The sequence below is a fragment of the Oncorhynchus gorbuscha genome, linkage group LG21 (genome assembly GCF_021184085.1).
Source record: "Oncorhynchus gorbuscha isolate QuinsamMale2020 ecotype Even-year linkage group LG21, OgorEven_v1.0, whole genome shotgun sequence".
Taxonomy (NCBI): Eukaryota; Metazoa; Chordata; class Actinopteri; order Salmoniformes; family Salmonidae; genus Oncorhynchus; species Oncorhynchus gorbuscha.
The window spans coordinates 57,430,382-57,450,699 of record NC_060193.1 but is presented as its reverse complement, the minus strand read 5'-3'; the positions used below and the strand labels follow the sequence as shown (position 1 = coordinate 57,450,699).

At 43.9% G+C, this 20,318-nt stretch overlaps 2 protein-coding genes across 3 annotated transcripts in view; one reads left to right on the top strand and one right to left on the bottom strand.

Annotated features, from left to right (window-relative positions):
• The first annotated feature begins 1,039 nt into the window (after window positions 1-1,039).
• On the top strand, window positions 1,040-11,340 carry LOC124007825 (carboxy-terminal domain RNA polymerase II polypeptide A small phosphatase 1-like). Its single transcript, XM_046318605.1, has 7 exons — window positions 1,040-1,382; window positions 5,365-5,510; window positions 5,852-5,953; window positions 6,447-6,503; window positions 7,022-7,114; window positions 7,683-7,868; window positions 8,334-11,340. Exons 1-7 carry the CDS (start codon window positions 1,319-1,321, stop codon window positions 8,460-8,462), a joined length of 777 nt encoding a protein of 258 aa, XP_046174561.1. The 5' UTR covers window positions 1,040-1,318; the 3' UTR covers window positions 8,463-11,340.
• LOC124007824 (obscurin-like protein 1) overlaps window positions 11,213-20,318 on the bottom strand; it is a 23,362-nt gene continuing 14,256 nt past the window's right edge. The window contains exons 9-23 of one of the 2 annotated variants that reach the window (XM_046318604.1): window positions 19,994-20,154; window positions 19,551-19,823; window positions 19,035-19,310; window positions 18,481-18,756; window positions 18,076-18,351; window positions 17,515-17,790; window positions 15,889-16,158; window positions 15,359-15,625; window positions 14,441-14,707; window positions 13,746-13,858; window positions 13,423-13,579; window positions 12,979-13,140; window positions 12,719-12,823; window positions 12,254-12,520; window positions 11,213-12,038 (exon numbers count right to left, since the gene is read on the bottom strand). In XM_046318604.1, coding sequence (XP_046174560.1) covers window positions 11,761-12,038; window positions 12,254-12,520; window positions 12,719-12,823; window positions 12,979-13,140; window positions 13,423-13,579; window positions 13,746-13,858; window positions 14,441-14,707; window positions 15,359-15,625; window positions 15,889-16,158; window positions 17,515-17,790; window positions 18,076-18,351; window positions 18,481-18,756; window positions 19,035-19,310; window positions 19,551-19,823; window positions 19,994-20,154 — 3,424 coding nt within the window. In that variant the 3' untranslated portion in view covers window positions 11,213-11,760. Of the gene's footprint in view, window positions 12,039-12,253; window positions 12,521-12,718; window positions 12,824-12,978; window positions 13,141-13,422; window positions 13,580-13,745; window positions 13,859-14,440; window positions 14,708-15,358; window positions 15,626-15,888; window positions 16,159-16,305; window positions 16,574-16,860; window positions 17,131-17,514; window positions 17,791-18,075; window positions 18,352-18,480; window positions 18,757-19,034; window positions 19,311-19,550; window positions 19,824-19,993; window positions 20,155-20,318 lie in introns of those variants that run through there. The other variant, XR_006834018.1, reaches the window with a different exon arrangement.

Below are 20,318 nucleotides of genomic sequence, written 5' to 3'. Positions count from 1 at the left end.
GTCTGTAATAAACTATTGATACAATTGCAAAACACGTATTCTCATTATTCTTCCCTTTAAACTGGACTCCTATTGAACTAAAGCGGTTGTCCCGACAGCGCTTGCACTTGAACGACACTCCCTATCCTTTTCCCCTCGTCGTCAGTTTCAAGGGTTCCCTAACTGGGCGTTCCTTTGAGAATATAAAAAGTTCTACAAGAGTACAGTAGGCTACGCAAAGCAACTGATGTACTCTACTACTGTAAATTGTAAACATTCGCAGGGCGAATATAATGTCAAGTGTTCGAGAGAGGAGAATATAATATTACATTTATTTGCATGAACTATTAAATACTTTCTGTCAATCAAGCTACAAAGGTAATTAAAGGTGAAGGCTATGACGAAAATAAAAGTCCCCAAGTCAGCGAAGAGGATTGTTGTCGAGGTAGAAGTAGAATGCGACGTAGTGCTTTAAACCTGTTAACAGCTTGTGGACAGCTTCTTCTCTGTCGTTAAAAGGTTTCAAGTTCCATTTTGAAAATGTATCTTTGTTTCCTTGTTACTTATGATGCGTTCATAAGCAAGTGGGAAGGTGGTAATTACCAGTTGTGAAGTCGTAAATACTTGTATGGCATAAAAGTATGCCAGAGCTGCTTTCACTTTTTATACTATAATAGACTAACAGAATAAATGTTGTATTAACAATTAACAATAAATAACAATTACTGAAGATGCCGCCATGCTTGCTGTCTTTTTCGTTGACAAACTAGGTCAGACAGGTGCAAGTGGGAAACTCGGAGCACAGGGATGATCGTCTAGTTTCCCACTAGTAATAAAAGTTGGAGGTGCGTTCAATTAGGTTTTCCCAGTCATATCCTGATATTTACGAAATTACAAGATGTTATGAAAGCAGAATTACAATAGGCCAAGCATTTATGGTTCAAGGGACCGTCGTAGTCTGTCGAGTACTCTTGCAAAAGTGGACTGCCACTCTCGGTGCACAATCATAAATTTGTGTGCCACTTTAAAAGGAATGGGAAGCCTTGAAACCGCCGAGTTCCATGTTTGTATCTTCAAATTGAGAGCGGAGTTGAACTCCATGTTGAAACAAAGTTACCAACTCTCTTTTAAATGTATATAACTTTTATTTGTAGATTTTATACCGTTCTGGTACATAATTGAATATTCGAGAAATGTAATCGTTTGGATGCGTAATGTATTTAAATACTGTTTGCGGTTATGTATCTTTGTGCACATTTATAACTTAATGTTCCTAGTCAGCGAACAATCTAAAACGGAACAAAGTTTTTAGTTTCTATTGTGGATAAAGTCTGGTGCAATGGACCACCAGTCCTCAATAATCACGCAAGTTAGTCGAGATGAAGAGGGGAATAGAGAGAAGGGTAAGTTTTGGAGAAAGTTCTCAAGATGCACGTCAGTTGTTTTGCACCACACTCAACACTTTTCACAGTTAACTAGCCTAGTTCGTCGTCCATTGGGTGTTTTCAAAGACAAGGACAGCGTTAACGAAACTGTATCAAATCTGCAACCGTCTACTACCATTGTGTAACCACGATGAATGGCAACAACTAAGCTTCAAATGGCAACATTGTTGTGATACGCGACGCAACTTTTTGACAGGCAAGGTTACTGCAGTGAGGACGGACGAGCCCACTCAATCAAATCGCGTAATCTAACTACAATTAATTGACGAGGCTGCAGTTGCTGTCTGTCATAGACCTAAAAAAAGCGAACACTTCTGAAATTACTTGTTGAGAGTTTTAACATTTAAAACGCAGCTGTGTACTCTGCTACAGACGGATGCATTTATAAACGTGTGACTTGTTTACATTAACCATTGTTCTAGAAGACTGGTTAACATGTGTTATGGGTGGTGCGTTCTTGAAAAGCTTTTCCCGCTGTTATGCATTCAGCAGTTACCACAAGAGGACTGTACATTTTAAGTAGCCAGCCCTAGTATCTACATTATAATGACCCATTAAAAACAGAGATTAAGGCATACCCACGCACATTGTACTTCCTCATTGGATGGCACAGTTAAACTACAGCCATAGGCTATATGTGAAATGCCATTTTGGTTCGTTGTCCACAACGTTGTCGGAGTGGTATCTGTGTCACAGTGATCGACCTCAGAGAAGTCTGGAGATAATGTGTCAAGGTGTGAGGTGGAACCAAGTAGGGATTGTATTTAGTGTGTGTGATGTAATTGTACCAGGTAGACTAGTTTTACTTCCTGGTATGAGTAGCTCCTCTATTTGCATTGATAACACATTACTACACAGTTATTCTCAGAGACGGGTTTATGTTGCAGTGTTTCCCTATATTCATAGACACATTTTTTAAATATGGATAGTCGTTGGCTTAATGCCTGGAAGTCTATGGGAACAGCTAGCATGTCATTGCACTAACGCCAGTAGCAATGTACCACGTACCTTTCCAGCATGGCTGAAATAAATCCTAAGGGAAGTACTGTGTGAAAGCCATGGCCAGGAGACACAAATGGAGTGAGAGCCCATGACTTTGACGGACTTCCTGTTTAACATTGTAACTTCCTGCCTCGAGCTGACCTGGGCCAATGGGCAACCTGCGTTACTGGTCACAAACCAACCCAGAGACTCTCTTGTTTATCAGATGTGAAAGGATTTGATAGGTAGGCAGGATTCACTGTATCTGTGATACAATAATATATGATATAAGAATCCTTAAAGCACTCTGGTTGATCTTTCAATCCTTTCATATCTTTTAGGCAGGGGACTCAACCAGGATCTATGGCTAGGGCCTAGGGAGGGCCTGGTTTGGAATTGGGCCCCTCTCTTAAAGATACACTATGCAGAAATCTCTAGACTATTTCCTGGTTGCCAAAATTCTAATTCGTTTGTGTAATTTGGGTTTGTAACAAAACAAGCATGTATAGTGTAGGGAATCATTGTACCATCTAAACCGATGTGAAATATATTTGTCCATTACAAAAACAAATTTTCAGCTGTTTGAAGCTGGTGTACAAAACCAATAGTAAAAACAAAACTTTAGAATGGGAAGCATAGAAATAGTTTACATAGAACAGATCTACTGCTTCTTCAACTTGCGTTTAATGAGAATGACCGATTTATTACACACATTGATATGTGAATTTGTTCAGGTCACCCAAAAAGTGAGATATTGTAGCTTTAAAGGAGAGGTAATGGATTAGACGTATCCCTGCTGAGGCCCTATTCCCAGGCCGCTGTCTGCTCTCTGTAACCTGCCTTGTTGTGTGACATCTGACCCTGCTGAGGCCCTATTCTCAGGCCGCTGTCTGCTCTCTGTAACCTGCCTTGTTGTGTGACATCTGACCCTGCTGAGGCCCTATTCTCAGGCCGCTGTCTGCTCTCTGTAACCTGCCTTGTTGTGTGACATCTGACCCTGCTGAGGCCCTATTCTCAGGCCGCTGTCTGCTCTCTGTAACCTGCCTTGTTGTGTGACATCTGACCCTGCTGAGGCCCTATTCTCAGGCCGCTGTCTGCTCTCTGTAACCTGCCTTGTTGTGTGACATCTGACCCTGCTGAGGCCCTATTCTCAGGCCGCTGTCTGCTCTCTGTAACCTGCCTTGTTGTGTGACATCTGATCCTGCTGAGGCCCTATTCTCAGGCCGCTGTCTGCTCTCTGTAACCTGCCTTGTTGTGTGACATCTGATCCTGCTGCGTCAGTGGTGGTGGGCCGACACGATCTGTTTCCCCCTCTGATCTGCCCCCACATTTCCCCTTCCTGTTTTGGTTTGGCCTGGACGTGGCAGTGGGCAGAGGGTCACAGGTCTGGAACGGGCCAGAGAGGGAGAGAAAGGGGGTCACAGGTCTGGAACGGGCCAGAGAGGGAGAGAAAGGGGGTCACAGGTCTGGAACGGGCCAGAGAGGGAGAGAAAGGGGGTCACAGGTCTGGAACTGGTTTAGAGAGGGAGAGAAAGGGGGTCACAGGTCTGGTGGGGCCAGAGAGGGAGAGAAAGGGGGTCACAGGTCTGGAATGGGCCAGAGAGGGAGTGAAAGAAATGGGGGACAGTGAAAGAGTTTGTAACACGGTCACGTTGCGAGTGAGAGAAAGACAGGGAATAAAGAGAATGAAAGGGAGGAGAGTTTAAGGAAAGCATTTGTCCCTTTTCTGATTGGGCAGAAGTTTGCAGAGAGCGAGTAGTGGAACTCTAGAGCTTTATTATAGTAAACAAAAACTCTACATAAAAGGGAAGTCAGTTTAGTCTTAAGAAAGTGTTTTATTCCAAGACTGGCAGTCATGGTGGTCAGGCAATGCTTAGAAATAGAGATTCGACATTATAATACATTGAGTTGGATGTAATGATTTAAGTGGCTACTCAAACTGTCACTGATTTGAAGTGACATGCCCCTCGCATGACTTTCTTAGCTAAGTTTACATATTCCTCATGGAAATATTAAAGCTGCACAATCATGTCTCTCGCCTCAAGGACATTCCTCTTATAACTAATAACCAAGTAAAGTGTTTTATCTGTTAATTGTTCTTCATTCAAACCATTGGGAAAAGGGCATCAGGTTGAAGCGAAATGGGGGCAATGAGGTCAAAGACTAAAGATGCTATACATTACATAAATTCTGCTGGAATGAACTTGAAAAACAACCATTACATCACATGTTTATCCTTTGAGCATACAGTACAGTACATCTGCAGAAATATGTTGTTAAGCATCGGGACAAATTCCAACTCGGGCTACAGGAATTTCCACGCATGCGTTCAAGTGGCTACTCAAACTGTCCCCCTCACAAGTTACGCAAGAATTCAAACTACAACATGTCCACGTCTCAAGTTAAACTACAACATGTCCACGTCTCAAGTTTTTAAACTACAACATGTCCACGTCTCAAGTTAAACTACAGCATGTCCACGTCTCAAGTTAAACTACAGCATGTCCACGTCTCAAGTTAAACTACAGCATGTCCACGTCTCAAGTTAAACTACAGCATGTCCACGTCTCAAGTTAAACTACAGCATGTCCACGTCTCAAGTTAAACTACAGCATGTCCACGTCTCAAGTTAAACTACAGAATGTCCACGTCTCAAGTTAAACTACAGAATGTCCACGTCTCAAGTTAAACTACAGCATGTCCACGTCTCAAGTTAAACTACAGCATGTCCACGTCTAAACACAGCATGTAAACTAAACAGCATGTCCACGTCTCAAGTTAAACTACAGCATGTCCACGTCTCAAGTTAAACTACAGCATGTCCACGTCTCAAGTTAAACTACAGCATGTCCACGTCTCAAGTTAAGAGTCGGTGAATAAACCACATCAGGGAGCAGTGAGAGTAAATAGATACAGGAAGACTGTGTGACTGACGGATGAGCTCATTATTTTCTTCCAGGTCCCCCACCCTCGTCGTCTAAGAAGCCCAGGAGTCGAGGCCTGTTCCACAGCCTCTTCTGCTGCCTATGTCATGACCAGGCTGACCCCCCGCCGGTCAACAACAACGCCCCACTACTGGTGGAGGAGAACGGGACTGTCTCCAAGGTATGTCCCACTGCTCTCTTTAATGGTTCAGGGATGTTTTAGAATCTATGTTTATGGTTTGCGTAGGTCCAGGTAAATGGTCTGTGGTTTAGTTTGTATATGCAGTGTTTTTGTGTAGGTCCAGGTAAATGCTGTGGTCAAGTTTATAAATGGCTTGTTTGCGTAGGTCCAGGTAAATGCTGTCTGTGTGTTTATGATGTCATAGTGAATGTTAGAAACTCGGACGTGACTTGGTGTTGGTGTTTTTTTAAAGTCTATGTCACAGTGTAGTTTGTATTTTACATGTATCATGACAAATGTTAGTTTGTGGTTTGTGTACGTTAACTGGGTGTGTGGTTCAGGTCCAAGTCAGACCGCTGCTTCCTCAGGCCAAGTCAAAAGACGCAGGGAAGATCTGTGTTGTCATAGACCTGGATGAAACTCTGGTCCACAGCTCATTCAAGGTGAGACCAGGAACATACTACCAATTACACTAGTAATATTATAGAGTCACAATATTATATAGTCACCTCCATGAGCTCTAAAGCTATTGGTGAACTTTGATGCAATTGCTGTACCATTTAATTTGGGGTTTAGCTTTTCTTTAAAAAATGTCCTATCCTCACAAATGTTTTTGTGTGCCTTTTTGCATCTCCTGTTTTCTTTTTATGGAGAGAGATTTTTCCCCTCTTGTGAAAGCATGACATCACCAGGCAGTAATGTCCAATAGTAATGAGAAACACTCTGAGAGCGAGGAAAGAGATTGGTTTCTCCACAGTATTATTGTTGGCAGTCAGTGACATCTCTGTCATTTTTGCCACTATCACACATCCAGACTAGCTGTTTTTTTAAATTCTAAATACACATGGTTACTCTCATGTATACTGCATTTCTGGTGTTTAGGATGTCTTTTGAAGTGGTTTTGTTCAAAATAATGTATCTTTATTGTTCCCACAGCCAGTGAACAATGCTGATTTTATCATTCCCGTAGAGATCGATGGAACTGTTCATCAGGTGAGCCTATCACTGTGCATGGTGACGAGCCCAACTGTCACAGACCAATGCCACCGGCCTCTACCTTTCCATGTTAAATCCTTTAGTATTATTAAGGTATATTATGGCTCCCTACAATACTGTAGATCTGTATGTTACCAACTGCTCAGTCTGGTTCTGGACTGGGTTAGAATGGCATCTGAGGCCTTGGGTTTTCTACCACAAAAGGAACGTTGGAGTCACGCTGAGAGACTGTCACCTCCTACATGGTTCTGAAGTTGGAGCCAACAGTGTATCTTGGGCCTGGGCCTGATTCAAGTAATCCAGGATAGGTTTGTTCAGAAACCTATTCTGCATGACTTGGTTCAGGACTATGACCCTCTGCAGCAGACCACTACAAAAAAAGAAGAAGTGAAAGACTGCTCAATGCATCTGAGTGGGGGGGATGTTTTTCATTTTGTTTAAGACGAGAGGTGGAAAGATAATGTATTTGATTATTGGTTTAAACCTTAAACTTAACTTACAATGTATCCATCTAGGTGTATGTGTTGAAGCGACCTCACGTGGATGAGTTCCTTAAGAGGATGGGAGAGCTGTTTGAATGTATTCTGTTCACAGCTAGCCTGGCTAAGGTGAGGACAACGCCATGTTAAACCAGCAAATGACTCAATGCAATCAAAACAAGTTTGTTTTAAAAGGCCCATTGCTGTCAAAACGTGATATGTTTCATATTTCACTCTGTGGTTGGAATAGTGGTGTGAAAATGATAATGCCCTTTAGTGTAAGAGCTGTTTTGAAAAGACTGCCTTAAATTTCAGCCTGTTTTGGTGGGATGGAGTTTTGGCCTGCCTGGTGACATCAAAATAGTTAATAGACCAATAAGAAAGAGTTCCAAACTTCACTGCCAATAACAGAGAGCTTTCAGTTTCCCCTCCCCACTCAGACCACTCCCAAACATTCCTAGCAAAATTCTTGCTAGAGAAATTGCTCTTTTCTAAGAAGCTATTTGTTTCTTTTTGACCATTTTAATTGAAAACAATGACAGTAAGGTACTTTAATTGTTACCCATAAATGATTGGATGTGGAGAGAAACAGCTGCATTGGACCTTTAAAGGCTGGTCAAAAGCTGCAAAAGACAGGAAATCACTTGTCACTTGTTTTCCTCACCTGATACGGAGACCCCTATGTGTGTTTCTCCAGTATGCTGACCCAGTGTCAGACCTGCTGGATAAATGGGGTGCGTTCCGCGGCCGTCTGTTCCGTGAGTCGTGTGTGTTCCACCGGGGGAACTACGTGAAGGACCTGAGTCGTCTGGGCAGGGACCTGAACAAGGTCATCATCATAGACAATTCCCCAGCCTCCTACGTCTTCCACCCAGACAACGCTGTAAGAGCCACTCTCCTCCTCCTTGGCCCCTCCTCTTTCTGTTCCTCCTTCCTTTTCAGCATCCATTACTTTAAAAACAAAGATGGCAACTTTAAAAACAAAGATGGCAAATGTTGGCAGACTGGCTTTATCAAACTTTTAGTTATGTGAAAATGTATTGCAATTAAAATTGTATAGATAGTTTCTAAATCTGTAGTTTCCTATAAACGCTTTATAAACTTTTTATGAATAATTTATAAACTATACCATTCTATGACTGAAGGACCATGGACGTCGTACCACTGGAAGGAAAGTGCCATCAGCTGTCTCTCTAGCTGCATTCTAACTAGCTCACTAGTTAATTGAAACCAGAGCCTGGCTCTCGCTTTGACGAGCTGTATGACCGACTCTGGTGCCTCACCATTGTAATGATCTCATTGTAACTACATGCATGTCTGACTCTGTCCCGTCTGTGTGTGGCTGCAGGTGCCTGTGGCGTCGTGGTTCGATGACATGGCCGACACCGAGCTCCTGGATCTAATCCCCTTCTTCGAAGGGCTCAGTAAAGTGGAGGATGTCTACACGGTGCTCAGGCAACAGAGGGATTCCAGCTAGCAGTGCTGTCAGTCACCCTACCCCTCTACTACCGCCATCTACAGGACAGACCGAGAACCGCAGCCTTAAAGCGTCTTCACACCAACCGTACACCCCTCAGCCTACCGTCCACCATATCAACCACAAGACTTTCACCGCCAAACCCACCCCTCTTCTTCAACCCTTCAGAACCATGCTAGTACTGTCCTCTATTGGGGGAAACAGAGGACTTGATCCTCCAGAACACAATCTACCATCCCTCAACCACAGATGGGCTTGTGTAGATGGATGTTGTGGGTTATAATGAGTTAGGTTTTTATACAGTGCCTTTCATCAAATGTCATTGGAGCATACAGGACAGTCAAGTAGAGGGAATCTCCCGCATTCTTCACAATGAAGAAAAAACATGTAGCAGGAAGGTAATGAGAGAGAACCCCAGGATCCAATCAGAACGCCGGGTTGGAGTCGATATGTTTCCGGGAAGACCGAACAGTTCTAGAACTCTGTATGGAAATCAAATGACAGCTGTATGAATGGATATTTACAACTTTTAACACTTTAATGTGTTTTTAAAAAATGGTCACTTATTCCCCAAGAGACAATTTAACATTTTTAACAAGCAAAGTATTGGCTTTGTGTAAGTCAAGTGGTTTTACTTCTTTCATCACTCAGCTAGTATCATAATGACTAGCAGAATGGGCATCAGTACTTGTTAAGGGGGATGGAATTATAGAGAATGTCATTTCAGTTACTGCAGCTATCAAAACGTTCCATGTCCCTTAACCATATTTGTTTAATTTAGTTTTTTATTAAAACCATAGGAATATGTGCGATAATGTGCCAGATAACCGGTCCATTACCCTGTATAAATGTTTTCATAACAAATACAGTAGTCAGATGACTGAACTGCACCTTAATTTACAATATAATCTTTTAGGATTTTTTGGGATTACATTGTCTGTGGACTATGGACACCAACCCAGACAGACTAAATGCTCCAGCTCAGACACAGTACCATGTACCAGTCAATGGCCTGGAAAACCCTTGGTATTCTGCAAGAGGACCTGGATATGTGTTGGGAAAACATATTTAGATTCTGTCCAGGCAAACTGTTGGTCAACGCTACATTCATGGAGGAGGGCTGGGCGACTATATTGTGAATACCTGTATGGATCCACATACCGCTATATATTTTCACAATAACAGAATTTTGATACAGTGCTAAATTAAATGAAAAGTTCTACAAATTGGACTAATTCACTGTCAGTTTTGTCCTGGTTTGGTTGAGTATAAAACCATCAGAATGGAGAAAGCCCATTTTAAATTCACAAAGAATTGATTTGTTGCCATTCTAGGTCATGTACTAATCATGAAACACATTTAGACCAAATATATTTTGTCTGTAACGCCCAGCCTTACCATGGAGGAAAGGTGTTGGGACTGTGTGTTATCCATCTGGTTTTGACAAGCACACTTCTCCCTCCTCTTACTGGAAACAGTACTTGAATACTTTCCCTTTTTCATGACCTCTTCTTAAAGGACTGCAAATACTATGCTTCTTTAGACCAGATTGTAGGATTTGGGTAGTTTGGTTTTTAAACTTCTTAAGCTTCTGACACAAGGTAGGACTTTATTAATCGGTACTTACCTGGGTTTGGAACAATACAATAATTGTTATTTGTAAGTAAAAACTACGAGATGGTCTATCAGGAAGTGAACAGGAAGAGTAGTTTTAATGGATTGAGTGATGTGTATTGATTGATACTGTTTTGTGAATGCATGGGGAAAAGCCACTGTGTTGGAGTTGACTAAAGGCCTACTAAAATACCTTGTGAAATAAGATGATTCAGAGTTTAAATAACCAGTACACCCATGATAAATCTATCAGTATTAAGAAATAAAATAAAAAAATTAAACATGTTTTACTATATTTCACATTCCAACTTAAAACACAGAGAGCCTGTGTCAATCAAGTTAGATACAAAATACAATTGTTTTTTTCATCTTTCTTTTGGCAAGTGGGTTGGCCCTTTGTTAGTATTATCCAAAGGACGAACAGAAATCACTGTAGTACAAATCGAGAATGTTGTGGGCTCTAACAATGCATTAATGGATTCACACACACACATAATAGGAACTGGGCGAATCCTGGTTTGAAATTCAAGCCACCCACAGCCATTTAGATAATGTGACATCTAGATATGATTTAAACACATTTTAAATGTTTTTTTTAGTATCTCAAGGCATGATTCCTGTCATAACTCAGTAGGGATATTTACTGTCGTAGATCCAGTCCCTTTCAACTGCTTCAGGGCTGTTCCCTAGTCATTCACAGTGCTTTGGAAGAGAGCTTTCTGTCACCATGAGGACCTTGACCTATTGCTGTACCTCTTCTTCCTGTATTCAAACACTAAATAATATATGCATATATTATACACATATGTATATTTTGTTTTGCACTGTAATAAAGCAAACAAAAAATGAAATTAATATATTATGGATTATTCATGTGATTTAGGATTGAATAGCTGTAACAATTTGTGGACAGTATTTTTATCATACCAATTGTATTGTACTGTTTAATTATATCTTCCATAAATACAACATAATTATATAACCAGTGCAGGTGCTTTTGTGTTCAGGCAGTCTATCCTCAGCAACACAAAAAGCCACGATTTGATATCGAAGCACATTCAAAAGTAACAATGTTTGTAAGCTCTATCCTAAGATATTGTCTGACGGTTTTATTGGATAAAAACCTTCATTCAAACTATGGATGTCAGTATTTAATGACAGTGGGGAAAATATAACATATTTAGAATTTTTTTTTGGACCTAATTATAGAATTAAAATGTTAATTTCCAATCAATATATTTTCAAAATAAATATGTGTAACAGATGTGTACAATTGATTTATATCCATACACACAGGCATTCATACCCACCATTATAAACCATTATAACCCCTCCAGACACCCTAGTTTTGCATACTGATTTGACCTTTTGACTTGACTGGAATCCATCCTTCTTAACATTTCTCTCCAAGGTTACTTTCTGGCCTTTACAACTGACTGACGATCAGCTTTGCTCATAACCCCAACCATTGAGTAAAACTAAACTGATCCTGATACAGTTGTTTGGGGCTTAAGTACCACATTTCATCATCACATTCTACTTTTCTGTCTCGCTCATTACATGCAGCTTTACTAGATCAGATAGACCGCATTCTTATATAGTACCTTCAAACCCTAAAACAGTCTCAGACATTCAATTCCTGATCACAACAGAATCAACATTTCCCATTCTCTCCCCCTTGCCTCTACTTCCACATCACGTTCAGTTTGGCGCTGCTCTTGGCCTTTCCCATGGCGAAGGTAACCGTCCCACTCATGTCTGGTCTGGTCTGTTTCAGGTTGAGTTTGTGGACGGTTCCGTGGTTCTCTAAGCGGACATCAGGGCTGGACTGGATGGTCTCTCCGTTCAGAGTCCAGACTGGGGGCCTGCTGATGGCCACGGACACCTCACACTGGAAACAGGCCTGGTCAGGAGCCGTCACCACCACATCCTGCAGCTCTGTCTCTATCACCAGGGACTGGGCTGGAGAGGCAAGGGGATGGAGGGTTAAAAGAGATGGGTCACCTTTTCCACAAAAGGTCAGGAACATCATTCTATGTGTGTGAGGGAAAGAGAGAAATGTGAAAGGAGTAAGGTGAGAGATTGAGGGGAATAAAGTGACAGAGAGACATGTGGAGAAACAGCAACAATATGTCAATACGGACATATTGTTTTACAAGAAACCACCATCCACTCACCTTCCACCAGGAGTTGGGCTGTGGAGCTGTGCTCCCCAACCTCTATACTATAGGTACCCTCGTCCTCTACAGTCGCCTCGTGAATGGTCAGTTTATGGTAGCAGCCGTCACTGTGGATCTCTAGCCTATCAGAAGACTCCAGCTCTGCCTTGCCTCTGTACCATGTGAGTTCACAGCGCGGCGTGGATACGGTGCAGTCCAGAATCACGCGGTGCTTCTCCAGAGCCGTGCGGTCTCTCAGAGGCTTCACGATAGACACGGGGGCCTCTGTGAAAAAATATAAGACAAGTGCAGATATTTCAGTGAAGAGAACTGATTTGAGGTCAGATCATGGACATAGGGAGTTCTGTCACCCACAACAGAGGTTTGGGTTTCTGTCTGCTTATAAGAACTGATGTCAGATCAGCTGGAGTATCACACAGAGATAGGTGAGGTAAACCTGCAGCCCGGTAGGTGAAGCCCTACCTTCCACCTCTAGGTAGGCTGTTGATTCTGTCTGTTTGGTCACAAAGCGGATCTCCCCAGAATCCTCAGCTTTAACGTTGCACATGAGAAGGAAGTGTTTGGTCCCTGAAGGAATAAACACAGACATGGAATTTCAATGTTTATTCTATTATTCATTTGACCTTTACCAGGTAGGTCAATTAAGAACAAATTATTCACCGCAATCATGAAGTTTAACGGTTTGATGGATTAACTGATTGATTGACTGATGTATCACTAACCCTCTGTGCGTATCTTGATGGTGCTAGTGGGTCGTATCTTGTGTCCATCCTTGTACCACTCCCCGGTCACGTCCTCCATGGACACCTCACACATGAACACAGCATTCTGGTCCTCCTGGACATACAGGTCCTCCAGCCCGTGTAGCACCTCCACTTCAGGCTCTGTGGTTCAACATATTGGAACATTGGAATGTAGTAACAGTGTACAAAACGTAAACGTGCCAACAATGGAAGAGCATTAGTCACGCAGCCATGACCTCTAGGTGGCAGTAGCACGCAGTACAAGGTTGGCTGTGTTGGCCTGTTTCAGCCTTCCTGTCCCTATAACTGACCACTAGAGGTCAACGAAGAGTACCGTTGGTGAGAGTACTGAGATGTTTTACATGCACTTGAAATGAAGACCGTTCTGCAGTGACTTGATAAGGAGAGTGTACAGTATATTACCATAGACCTCCAGGTTACAGGACGTATTGACATCTCCTACGTCACAGGTGTAGGTGCCTGCATCAGAGAGGCTACACTGCAGCAGCTGACAGAACCTCTTCCTCCCCATGGAGTAAATACGGTACTGGGTCTTCCCTGGCTTCAGCTCTGTCCCATTCTACAGTCAAGAAGAAAGACAGGACCAACATTATTACCGTATTCTCAGGGATAGACAACATTTAATGAGATCAAACGGTTTACTTCCTGTCTGTGCCTTTTGTACATAACATGGTAATACACTACTGACACAAATGCGGCAGGTCTATTGGTTGTACATCTATTACCTTCAGCCACCTGACCTCCACGTTCTGCCTGGACAGCTCACACTCCAATGTGGCAGGAGAGCCCTGCTCCAGTCTCATGTCTACCAGCTTCTTCATGAGAGTCACTGGAGTCTCTGGGTAAGAACAACAACATGGAAGAAATGTTAAGAAATGTTCTTTACTCTAACATCCAATCCAGACACAGCTCTCCAGGGTTAAAGACCCCTGTATTAGATAACTGGATATTCATGATGATGTTCTCGACCCTCAACCCTCTCTCTCCCTCTCTATCTCTGTACCACAAACGCTGTCTCAGCCTCTGAATGATCGGCTATGAAAAGCCAACTGACATTTACTCCTGAGGTGCTGACCTGTTCTACCCTCTACATTACAACCACTGTGATTATTATTTGACCCTGCTGGTCATCTATGAACGTTTGAACATGAAGAACGATCTGGCCTTAATGGCCATGTACTGTTATGATCTCCACCCGGCACAGCCAGAAGAGGACTGGCCACCCCTCAGAGCCTGGTTCCTCTCTAGGTTTCTTCCTAGGTTCCTACCTTTCCAGGGAGTTTTTCTTAGTCACCGTGCTTCTATATCTGCATTGCTTGCTGTTTGGGGTTTTAGGTTCGGTTTCTGTACAAGCACTTTGTGTAAAAAGAGCTTTATAAATATTTTTGATTGATTATTGATGATGATGATGATACCTCACCCTTGACAGTGAGCCTGGCAGAGGTCCGGACTCCCTCCGCAGAGAAGACGATGGTGCCCGTGTCATCCAGGGTAAGGTTGGACAGGGTGAGTCCGTGGACCAGCCCGTTGCAGCTCACCCGCCAGTGGTTGCTGGGTTTGACCCGGATACCGTCCTTCTGCCAGAAGCCCTCCACGCCAGTGTGAGACAGCTCCACCTCGAAGGAGGCCGTCTCCCGCTCAAATGTGTCCGTCTCCACCAGACCCTTACGGATGGCGATCTTACGGGCTGTAGAGGTAGAGACATTGACAGATGGTTAAAATATAACATACCTAAAGCCAGGAGACATTTTTGCCTATAATAATAGTCTATAGGCTATTATTGTATGATGACATACCAACATGTCATCCATCTCTCACCCACAGGGCTTTACCCATTGTTACTTTAGTGCCTGACGGCTGGCGGTACCATACATGATAGTGAAGGCCAACATACTTTGTAGCTGTTGTTGACAGCTACTATATATAAAGGCACAGTACATTTAGTTGCAAGTAGAATCCAGGACTCAAACTGTTGTTTTATTAGCTAAGCATAACAGGACACTGCCATAGTGTTGAAGACTTTGGTTCATTACTCTAACTGATTAAATCCTATTCATATCAATAATAATAAACTGGGTGGTTTCGAGGCCTGAATGCTAATTGGCTGACAGCCATGGTATATCAAACCATATACCATGGGTATGACAAAAATGTTTTGTATTGCTTAGTTACGTTGGTAACCAGTTTATAAAGGCACCTCGGGGGCTTGTGGTAAATGACCAATATTATTGAAGACTTTGGTCAATATAAATGACCAATATACCACAGCTAAGGGCTCTATCTGTTGAAATCATATCCTTATCAATCAGTATGACATGGTGTCTGGACATTGTCTTACGCTCCACGTTGAGTTTGACCTGCGTGCGGTCGTGCAGGGTTTCACAGCGGTAGGTTCCGCGGTCAGAGAGGTTGAGGTTGCAGATGGTCAGGCTGCGTTTGCGTCCGCTCTGAACCAGGGTGTGTCGGGGTCCTGGCTGGATGACCACACCCTGCCTCATCCACTGGACCTCGCCCGTGTCCAGACTGACCTCTGTTTCCATGGTAGCGTCTCCGTACTCCTCGGCCATCACCGCCTCCATCTTCTTAGTGAAGGTCACCTGAGCTTCTGGATAATGACGGAAGGACAAAACATGACTGTTGAAAGGATGGTTCACTAAGAATACACATTTGTATGGTAATCCACTTCCTTAGGCTTTGTTTGAGTAATTTATGTAGGTATGTTGACTGAGAACACTTTCTCATTTAGAGCAACAACCGTGTGAGAGTCGCCTGCTCCCATCTGACACTCAGGTCAAGCTAAACAAGTGCATCTCAAGTATTTGAAAGTATTTGCGACATCAATTTGACCCAGGTCAGTTGTGGACTCACCCTGTACTTTGAGGGTGGCCTTAGACACGTTCCCCTCAGCCTCCACTGTGATCTTAGAGGAGTCCAGGATCTGACAGCTCTTGATCACCAGGGTGTGACACAGGCCGTTCTGCGTTGCCTGGAAACGGTCACCCATGACGACGAGCTCGCCGTCCATCCCCCACACCAGCTGCACGTCCTCTGGCGACACCACGCACTTGAAGGTGGCGTCCTCTCCCTCTAACACCATGATGTTGTGGAGCTCTGTCAAGAACTCTACCACGCGGGGCACTGGGGGGGGGGGGGGGATGAGGGGAAAGGGAGAGAAGGAAAGAAAAACTAACGAATGGCTCAAAGGTTTGTTGATTAATTTAATTAGTGGTATTATTCTGGGCTGGAACCAGATCCTGCACCCATTTTGAGGGCTGTACTACTTACTCTCGACTCTGAGCCTGGCGGCGGTGCGGTCGTCCTTGGACTCGCAGGCGTACTCCCCCCGTGTCCTCCCTGGTCAGCCTGTGGATGGTCAGGCTACGTTCCACGCCGTCGGCCCGGATGGTGAACCTCCGGCTGGGGACGATCTCCACACCGTCCTTCAACCACTGGACGTCCGCCTTGGGCTTACACACCTCACAGCGTATGGTCACCATGCCGTCCGCATGGGCCACGGTGTCGTGGAGTGGCGTGGCAAACTTCACCCTCATCTCTGAGACCACAAGTGAGAGAGAGCTGTTAAGATTGGTGATACCTTCTATCGCCCTCTGAAACCCCATTCATAATGCATTCTTTCAACCCCACGGTGCTTTACAAGACTTTAGTCATTCACAACAGCTTGTCATCCACAACAGCATTTTTCTGTCACCTTTTCTTTTTGGGATTTAGCTTATAGCATCATATTAATCTCTGTTGGTTGAAGAAACACAGTGCTCCCCCCTGATCTACAGCTACTATATAATTAGATAAAGACAGAATGGGAACATGGAAGTTAAAAACCTTTGACTAGCAGACTGAAATGCATCTCGTCTGTGTTGGCGTCTACTGTGTATTCTCCGCTGTCCGACCGTCTCAGCGGGTCAATGGTGAGGAACCGGTTGGCGCCGTCGACCCCCGTGTGGAAGCGGTCCCCTATGACGGGCGTCCAGTCCTTGAGCCAGCGAACCGGAGCATTCTCCTTAGACACGACCCCCATCAGCGTCACGCTCTCTGCCTCATAACCCGTGATGATGTTCACTGCCTGTTTGTCTACGAAGGTGACGGGGGAGTCTGGGAGAGACAGTAAGAGACAATAAAGAATGAGGTGTAAAAGGAAAGGCTCACACCCTATAGTATACATTTAAAGTTAAAGTTCATTCCACTGTAGACGGCTTCGTTTCGACTTAATTTGATCACTCTTTTGTTGATTGAGAATTTTCCCACACAAAAGGTTTTCTAAAGTGTGTAATTTCCACTTTAAAATGTCAGACTTAATTTACACGAACAAAAAATGTATCAACTCCTACAAAAAAAAAAAAAAGAATTATAATCCACATAATTCACATGTCCTGTTTCTACAGGATTATTTTCCTGCTGCAGCGAACTGGCTCAAATTAAGTTCCTACATCTGTAAGACTGTAAACACCCTTTTGTCCATATAGCCCAGCTAATTACCTTGGATCTTCACCATGGTGACCATCTTGTCATCGATAGCATCACACATGTACTTCCCAGAGTCGGAGGGCAGGATGTCAGAGAGGATGAGTTTCCTCAGCGTGCCGTAGCTCTCCATGTAGGTCCGGTCATCGCTAGTCAGCTGTCTGTCGTTACAGTACCACTGGACAGGGGCATTGGCCCGGGACACCTCACAGGCCAGAATCAGGTCGTCCCCGGCAACCATCTCCTGGTAGTCTGCATCCTCAGAGTTCCCCAGGATGGTCACTGGAGGCTCTGGAGAAGGAGGAAGAGACTTACGTTTTTTTGTTGATTTAAATCAGATGCAGTTTTCATAGGTATTATCAATATTTTAACAGATCCACTTTGCACTCTGAAAGGCTAGGAGGAATTATTTTCACCATAGTGCTTAGTTTTACACCTATCCAATCCTCTAAGATCTCTACAAGTACATAGGGGTAAGGGGTAGGGGATGAGGGGTAGAGCTATGGGGTAGGTGGTAGGGGCTAAGGGTTAGTGGATAGCGGATAGGACTTGATTTGTGATTAGGTGATTCTTTACCTTGCACAGTGACATGGAAGGTGATGTTGTCATCTCCGGCATCAAGGAAGTAGTCTCCGCAATCTTCCAGCTCAGCGTTAAGGATCACCAGGGAGCGGAACGCCCCTTCTTCCTCCTCATAGAACCTCTCGTCTTCGTTTAACCGGCGGCCATCTTTGTACCACTTAGCGACGGCATTGGCCCTGGAGAGTTCACACTCCAACTCGATGTCATCAGAGGGCAGGGACTTGACCTCTGTCTTGACTTCTGACCTATTCACAATCTTCACGGGGGGCTCTGGAGGGACAATATATTCTATATTAATATATTCTTCAGTTTTTGCATTAGTATTTTTATAATCTCCTGATTGAATTCAAATGGAATTGTGTGAAAACAAAGTACCATTCAACTCCAACCATCTCTTACCTGACACCTTGACCTGGAAGTCGATGAGGTCATCTGAGGCAAGACAGGTGTATTTCCCAGAGTCCCCCGGGGCTGGCGTGCGGATGGTGAGGCGGCGGATGAGCCCATCCTCAGTGATGGTGACATCACTGCTCTCCTCCACCTCTCCTCCATCCTTCATCCAGATCACCTTAGCGTTGAACCGTGACACCTCGATCTCCAGGACGATGGGTTCTCCAGAGAAACAGTCCATTACGTCAGACATTGTTTCAGAGCGGGCCAGCTTCACAGGAGGCTCTGAGAAGAGGGGATTTATATGGTTCATTTCTATTCTTTCAACAGAATATTGCAATATGGGAAATTAGCAGACAGCAGAAAGCAATACATCAAAACAACATAAATAAGATACCTAAAAACATATTTATTAGAAATCATAGTGAACAGTTATATTAATTATATTATGTATGTCCATTCATCTCACATAGTTGAAAAATAAAAAATCAAAGATTGAAATACTTAACCCTGACATAACTAAACCTCTTACGCTGAACAGAGTTAGTTCACTGACCACATACCTGTAATAGTGACCAGCCATGTGACCGAGTCATCCTCTGTGTCACACACATACTCTCCTGTGTCCTCCACAGTGGTCGTGGGGATGACCAGTGTCCTGTGTGCTCCCTGGACCTCCAGGATGAGAGAGGCACTCTCCTCCACCTCCAGCCCATCTCGGTACCAGCGTACCTGGGCATCAGGCTGGGAGATCTCGCAGCTGAGCTCCAGCCTCTCAGAGGTCAGGCTGGTCAGCTCCAGCTCAGACTCAGTGGGGGAGATGATTCGCACCGGAAGCTCTGAGAAAGGGAGAACAATTTGCATTTAAAAGGAAGCGATGAAAAAATATATATATATATTTAAATAAGTTTGGATATGAAATAGTCTGACATAAGATTAAATTGTGTAATCGTGTAAAAAAGGTCAATTAAACAGGTGTCTTCTGATAGGAGGTTTGGTAGGAGACCCCAAGACATTTAAAACAATTACACTACCACTCACAACAAATGAACCAGGCATGGAACCTTGGAGTATCTTACCTGTGATGGTGACCTGGAAGAACACAGAGTCTCCATCCGTGTCGCAGACGTACTCTCCGGAATCTTCTGCCGAGCCGCAGAGGATGGTCAGCCTCCTGTACGGTCCCTCGGACGTCAGCTGGACGTTCTCCGTCTCCAGGACCTGAAGGCCGTCCTTAAACCAGTGGACCTCACCGCTGGAGCGGGACAGCTCACACTGCAGGACCACCTGCTCAGAGATATGACCCTCCATAACCACGTCCTCCTTGGGCTCCACGATCATCATTGGAGGCTCTTAGTTTCAACAAGGGAAAAGGAGCATATGAATGAGCAAATTCTACCACCGGGATAGGGGAATTGAGGTTTGCATCATCATCAAAGTCTCATCTTTGCTCAACACAATGGAGTCAACTTCACCTGTTTACATGACATGAAAACATGTAGGGCTAGTGTACAGTACATACCTTTGATGTTGACAGTGAATGAGAGGCTGTTGTCTCCTGACTGACAGCTGTAGGTTCCTGCGTCTGAGGTCTCAGCACAACGGATGATCAGTCTCCTCATGGTGCCCTCTGTTTGTATGGTCATGTTATCACTGGCCTGGACCTCAACCCCATTCTTGTACCTGGAGGAAGGTCATGACGGACAGGACAATGAACCTTCAGAATTGTTGATTAGTTGAATCAGGTGTGATGGTGCTTGGCTGGAACAAAAGCCTGAACCCAACTGGCCAACACGGCTCTCGAAATTGTTGAAACTTCGTATATATTTTTTACAGTCGGAACATGA